The sequence below is a fragment of the Lycium ferocissimum genome, chromosome 10 (genome assembly GCF_029784015.1).
Source record: "Lycium ferocissimum isolate CSIRO_LF1 chromosome 10, AGI_CSIRO_Lferr_CH_V1, whole genome shotgun sequence".
NCBI lineage: Eukaryota > Viridiplantae > Streptophyta > Magnoliopsida > Solanales > Solanaceae > Lycium > Lycium ferocissimum.
The window spans coordinates 9,756,903-9,763,722 of record NC_081351.1 but is presented as its reverse complement, the minus strand read 5'-3'; the positions used below and the strand labels follow the sequence as shown (position 1 = coordinate 9,763,722).

Below are 6,820 nucleotides of genomic sequence, written 5' to 3'. Positions count from 1 at the left end.
AAGTACTTAAATACAGAAAAAGATGGAAAATGATATTTCTAATTCAAAAGAAAGATAGCTGCAGTTCATATATCTTGATCGAAGTTGTTTAGTTAGCTTGAAAACTGTAAACTTTCCCGAGATTATCTTTGTAACCTACAGGGGTAAGAAAATCTAACGAAGAAAATTTTAAATAACCTTCAATTATGAACATCATAAAGTCTATTACTATCTATATCATAACCAAAACTTAAACAGTGTCGATAAAAAGGGACATCGATGACATATTTTGTACTTCTGAACTATGTATAGAGTGCTTCGGTTACTGCAGAAGTAAGAATATCCTTTACATCTTCAGAATTAACCTATTGTGAATTAATTGATTCAGATTATAATTATCAAGCAAGCCAGTAGCTGAAGAATAAACAGTGCATTACTGCTATATAGAATTAGACAAACAATACGTAAAAGTTAAAGTGCAATCTGAATAAGAGGTTGTTACATGACTCCCGAAAAAAGTGGCTTGATCATACACAATCAAACACTAACAAAGTGATTTTGGAGAAATCAAGCTTTCTATATAAACGATCCCCTCCTGATAGATATCAATTTGAGGCCATAATCCAAATGGTCCTTTGGATGTCCTAAATACAGAACGATTATTCAATCTGCAGCAGAGTAGCACTTCACCATCCGCAAACCTATATTTTGGTACGATTGAACAAAGATGGGCCTCTTGTAGAGTAAACACCTCAGTCCAAGATTCCTTGACACCGTAGTCTTTCATTACCCACAACTTAAAAGTGCCCTCCATCTGCCAACTACAATAAGTACAATAAAAGCAAATCATTCCTCCCAATACTGAAACGCCATAATCAGACTCCCGCATGTTGTAAGTACTGTACTCTGTTGGCTCTAGCAACGGTATTTCTCTGAACACCTTATCTGAAGAACTAAATGAAACCAGAGAATAACCATACGAAAGACCAAGCCAATGAAATGCTCCATGTAAAAAAGCCAAAGGTTCCATATTGTGATCCGCATCAATAGGATCAATCTCCAACACATATCCCGTGTTAGGGCAAACCATAGTTGGAAAGTTACGAATTTTTCTCCAGGAACCACTTTTTAACGCAAGAATTTCATAGGATGCTGGTAGATCGATATCATCTGAACCTCGGTCTAGCTTAAGGATCATGTAGCCGTCACTAGTTGCATCATATCCCAATCCGAAAGTAGTTCTCCCTGGTGTAAATTCTGGATGGGGAAGTACTGTCGATTCTCTTGTAGAGGGGTTCCACAGCAAAAGTTGTTTATCATATCGATTAACAAATCCAAGAAGAACCAACCCATCGCAACAACCATAAATGTTGCAATTATCGAATGGTTTGATGTTTGAAACGCAATCAAGGTTTTGTACATCCTCAACAAGTTGAACAGTCGATAAAGAAGACGAAAAGAAGGTAGTCATATCTTCCACAACAAGAAGTTTTTGGGAATTTAAGTCATTCTTGTGATGGCTTTGATGCTTCATGATAAAGTAAGGATCGGAGATTAATGTCTTCCAAAATTTTGAAACACATTTGAATCGGAGAAGAGGCAGCATGGGTAACCTGCTGAGGATGTCCAAAAGTATTTCCTCTTGGAAGCCAATTCCCATGGCCTAAAAAGGACAAAGCAAGTGTTTTAGCAGTTCACAGTTTACTACTAATGCCTTGGCAATCGTTTAAGCTTACCTTGGTAACAGGTGTGTGCTTCTTTTTTTTGTAGAGCCTTATCAGCGTGTCACTTGAAACATCGTTTTCTTCATCCAATACCTTCACCTAAATCAGAATACACCATGTTTTACTTTATTTCTAGCCTGACAGGGCATTTCACCTAAATCAGAATACACCATTTTTTACTTTATTTCTAGCCTGACAGGACATGAAATGCTTGTCTCTATAAATCTACTTACCTCCTTTTCAGCTCTATTATTGGTCCGTTCATCGTCAAATGTTCATTAGTTTTCTTGAGCTCAGCAACCAGAGCAATAAACTTTTGTGTGAATGGTCTCAATCTTATCATATTAAAAGGTACGTACTTCAGCGACAAATTATGAAAATTGTAGATATTTGGGTAAAAACAAGAGCTAAACTCACTGCTTCCACTTTTTTAACAATCTTTGGCAAACTTCTATTCCACTATTTGCCTCGAGCAGTGCAAGTGCTGCTGTCGTTGATGCAGCATCATCTCTACCAACAAACGTTTCCAGCAAAGTATCGAGCAGATTTGTTTCCACAGAGACATCGTCCATGGCTGTGTCATCCTTTAGGTATGAGTGGTAACATGTTTAGATCAGCCAATTAACTATGTTTCCAAGTAATCAGAAGGCTAACTATGTTTCGAGCTACACATACATACAAAAATCAAGAACAAATTTTAAAGAAGAAAGCTACAGAAACTAGAGTTCAAAACAGATTATTAAGCACAAACTCACCTGATCAACAATATCAATATGATTTCTCTTATTTGATGACGGCATCACAACACTTTTCCCTGAAATTAAAAATTGTGGTTAGCCCCATATAGACAATAAAGCACAAGCAGAATAGGATCGAGGTGCTTACACGCTGGCCTAGGCACCTCCATTATTAAATACAAACACACACAACAGAAAGGAACAGATACCTTTGCGAATTTGATTAAAAAGATAAGCTAACAATGCAATAAAAATACGGAAAAGTGTCAAATCTACCGCTTTGTCTTATCGAAAAAGTCGAATATCATAAGTTATCTTATTACTTGAATATCTTTCCTCTTGTTATCTTTACCAGTCCGAATATACCCTCACGATTTATCTTTGGCCTTTTTGGAGGAACGACACGTGGCAAGCTCACAATCAAATGACCCACCCCCAATTTTTTAAATATCCAATTTATTTAACCCCCCCTCCCCCCCCTCCCAATTTAAACCCATTTAAACGGGTGGGTTTCTACAGAAATCGAGTATTTGAAATTGGGGGTGGATCATTTGATTCTGAGCTTGCCATGTGTCACTCTGTCAAAACTAGGGGTAAATTTGTGCCGAAAGGGGTATATTTGGACTGCATGTATAACGACAGGGGTATATTTTTCTGATAGTATAACAGGGGGTATTTGACCCTTTTCTGATAGTATAGGGGTATACTTGACCCTTTCACTACTAATTAATAAAATGAAAATAGCTAACAACACTTAAAGTTATAGATTTGAACCTGTAACCTTTTTTTTTTAACAAATCATCGTGGCAGAGTGGCTGCCACTCTGCCACTTACATACCCTATCACATATTTTGTCGCGTATTTAAACCATGTCACATACTTTTGTCGTGTAATTTTAATAGAATGCAAAGGATTCTACCCATCGCTCAAGGTTCCAACTTTTACATCGAGAAATTGGCAATCTCACGTCATGGGCAGATGTACAGTGTAACTTATGAGTTTCGCCCAATTGTAGTTTTGGCTCATATCCTATATGAGTGTTAAGAAAATCCATTATAAATATACCAGTATTAAATCTTGAATCCACTTATTAGCACTTGAGGTCAATGCCTCGGAATTCGAAATCCTCCGGATCCCATGTAATTAAATCCTGAACGCACCTCTGGCTCACGTAACAACAACATGCTCAGTGTAATCCCACAAGTGCGGTCTGAGTAGGATGGTGCGTACGCAACCTTCTACCTACCTGCTGAAGAGCTGAGAGAGGTTATTTCAATGGACCTCGGCTCAAGTAAAACATATCAAATTAAGTATAAAAAGGAAACATAGTAGAGAAGAAGCAATGTTGAAGTTAAAGAAGGAAAAACTAGTAGCAACAACAAATAATATCATAACCGAAGTAGAGAAAATGACAGGTAATAAGAAAATCGAAGAATAAGATAGTAGGAGAGTAATAATAATAATAATAGTGATAAAGGAAACTAGATAGCGCTCAACTATCTTGCCTGTGGCTCACGTATCCTGCAAAATATGGTTTGTATTCTAGTGATAGAAGGAGATAATATATGTGTCTCAACAAGCAACAAAAGTTTCAGTCTGAAACGCAAAAAAAGTTTTAACGAATATACAAAGTTATGGTCATCTAAACTGAAACCTGTTCAACACTAATACATCAATTTTCAAAGAAAACACTACAAATATTTAGCCTAGGAAAACTTACATTCAGAATATGGGAATAAACTAACACCGCAAAGAGAAGAAAATCAAATAAGAGTGGTTGCTATGGTGAATTGATATTAATTAAGTACCTTTTCCTAAGCAAGAAATTAAACAGTTTTTCTTGCGTCAGGGAGCTTCTCAGGGTAAAGACTTAATATTAGAGCGAGAGAATGTAGATTTTTTTTTCTTTAATAACCACCCGGTTTCCGATATTTACCCGCCCATTAAAGAACAAGTGGACTTTATTTTCAACACTCTAACCTGAGACCTCTTAAAAAAAGGGCATCCGTCACACTACACTTCTCGATGTCGGGGATGAACCAATGAAGAAGTTTTAGTCGAGATAGAAGATTTCAAAATTCCACGTATATGCATACAAAAGGTATAGTAATTTTTTCTATTATAGTGAGATATTAGATGAACTGTATTTTTCAAGATCATCTTTTCATATAAGAAAACGGATTTAAAAAGAAAAAATTCACCTTTAAATATGTTTGTGTGTGGGAGGTGGAGTGGGAGTGGGGGTTTTTTTTTTTTTTTTGGGGGGGTGGGGGGGGGGGGGGGGTTTGTAATACATGATTTCTTAATCTATCTATATTATTATAAAAGCGTGAATATAAATGTTGGTTGACCAAAATATAATATAAATTTTTCAAATATATTTTTATACATAAAAGTAAAATAATTTTTTGTAGAAGCTATTACATGTTGGATAAAATTGTACTATTATTTAAAATTTACCTAATATTAAGACTTTGAAATTGTTATTTGACTACAATCGTGAAAGTAGAATTCTAAACCTTTATGCCTTTAGGGTAAATTGTGTCTAAATTTGTTGATAATTACCATGTTGGTTACATGTGTTGTAATACCAACTCAACTTAATTAATTCCTAAAAGAATTAGACAAAGTAGAATTCGAATAGGGCTCAAGTTATCTCCTTAGTAGCCTAGCTGTTGAATTAGAGTTACTTCAGAATTAAACAATGTGGAATTTGAATTGGACACGAGTCAAACAACACTTGACATTGAACAACATTTTTAAATCTTGATTAGGTTTGTTAATATAATTAGTATTTTTCTTATTTTGACCACTTAATGGTGTATTTTCAGTATATTCTAAATTTGATTCTTGATATGTATGTGTTTTGGATAAAATTTAGTACATTGATTGTGTTTCAAGGATAATTATGTTAATGAGATATTACTTTTAAATACATGAGGAATAGGTTTTCTAAGTGAAATTATATTGGTGGGTAACTTTTTTTTTTTTTTTTTTAAATATGATTTTGTTTTTCAAAAGATGTAACCGGCAATAGGAATGGGGAATTGTTCCTTTCACGAAAATTCAGCAAAGGATAACTAAAAAATGCCTTTTGAAGTAGTTAATAGCTTAAAATAGTATGCTACATAGAGAAAGCATTGTACTTAGAGTTGTTAAGAATCTTAAGATGACAACGGGTATGTTGTGTCTTTTTTGCGTCGGAATTATTATTTTTTCCAACTAAGATTACCGGGAGAAAATAACAACAAGCAATTTGTAGCCTTTTCATAATTAACTGGCTCTTTCCGTTGTTCATAGAAATATTTCTGTTATTGGCATCAAAATTTATACGTTTCAAACAGGCCACTTGAATTTGTCCAACATGATCAAGTTTCCAGTTATACGCACTAACCCAAAAAAAAAAAAAAAAAAACACGGTGACAAGAGTATTTGTTCTTTAGGTTGTGAGTTTTATGTTGATGCTTGATGTACCGTTGTGTTTCTCATGGTCTAATTCCCTACAAAAGGAGAGTTAGTGGAGCTCTTTTTGTTGAATGGTTAGGGATGAGATATTAGATGAACTGTATTTTAGAATCTATATATCTCTTTTTCATATAAGAAAAATCATATTATTCAAAAAAGAAAAATTCACACTTTAAATAACTTTTTGTGTGTTATTTAATGTTGACGGTTTATGGGGTTTTTGTTGTGGGGGGGGGGGTTTATACAAAATTTTGATCAAATTGTTTTCTATATTATTATAAAGCTTTCTCTCTATTTTGAATATTTTATTGGTTGATTTTAAATAAATATACTTTACAAATATTAAACAATATTAACTAATAGTTTTTGCAATGATTGAGATTAAAATAATTTTTTGTAGAACTAGTTATTGTTAAATACATGTATATAGGTATTTATTTTTTACTCCCATTAATATTTAAACTTTTGTTTTGTTATAATTTTTATTTGACTAAAAGAAACATGAAACGAAAGTAAAGAATTAGTAAAGCTTTTACCTTATTAGGAAATTGGTAAATAAAATTAGCCTCTCTTGGTTGTACTTACCATGTTCGTTTTCTATTTTTAATAAAACCAACTCACACTTAAGTGGTATAAATTCGCAAAAAAATAAAAAAGTAATTAAACTTAAAGTAGAATAAGAACAAAAGAAACAAGTGTCAACACAAGTTGGAGTGTCTATCCATTGAATTACATTTACTTCAGAATTAAACAATGTGGAAATTGAATTACATTGCACTTTCACACTTGCTGTGCAACATAGTGCTGATAAATGTCAATGATTAGGTTTGGATGGTTAATTAAGATAACACTACAGTATTTTTTTATTTTTATTTTTTTAAATGTGTAATCAAAGGTGTATTTTCAATAACAGTA

At 33.6% G+C, this 6,820-nt stretch overlaps 1 protein-coding gene across 3 annotated transcripts; it reads right to left on the bottom strand.

The window, feature by feature from the left end:
- Positions 1–265: 265 nt before the first annotated feature.
- LOC132034552 (F-box/kelch-repeat protein At3g23880-like) lies at positions 266–2,717 on the bottom strand. Of its 3 annotated transcripts, none has more exons than XM_059424953.1 (6): positions 2,589–2,717; positions 2,459–2,517; positions 2,121–2,287; positions 1,933–2,038; positions 1,716–1,796; positions 266–1,642 (listed from the first exon to the last, which is right to left on the bottom strand). In XM_059424953.1, the coding sequence occupies exons 1-4, from the start codon at positions 2,608–2,610 to the stop codon at positions 1,933–1,935; spliced, it is 354 nt and encodes a 117-aa protein (XP_059280936.1). In that variant the 5' UTR covers positions 2,611–2,717; the 3' UTR covers positions 266–1,642; positions 1,716–1,796. The 3 variants fall into 3 exon arrangements, with proteins under 3 accessions (XP_059280936.1, XP_059280934.1, XP_059280935.1); XM_059424951.1 differs by having other exon boundaries at positions 268–1,642; XM_059424952.1 differs by lacking the exon at positions 2,589–2,717 and having other exon boundaries at positions 268–1,642; positions 2,121–2,368; positions 2,459–2,559.
- Positions 2,718–6,820: the final 4,103 nt, after the last annotated feature.

Excerpts from the sequence above, each read along its gene's own strand:
- LOC132034552 (XM_059424951.1), bottom strand. The coding sequence starts at position 1,639 with ATGGGAATTGGCTTCCAAGAGGAAATACTTTTGGACATCCTCAGCAGG.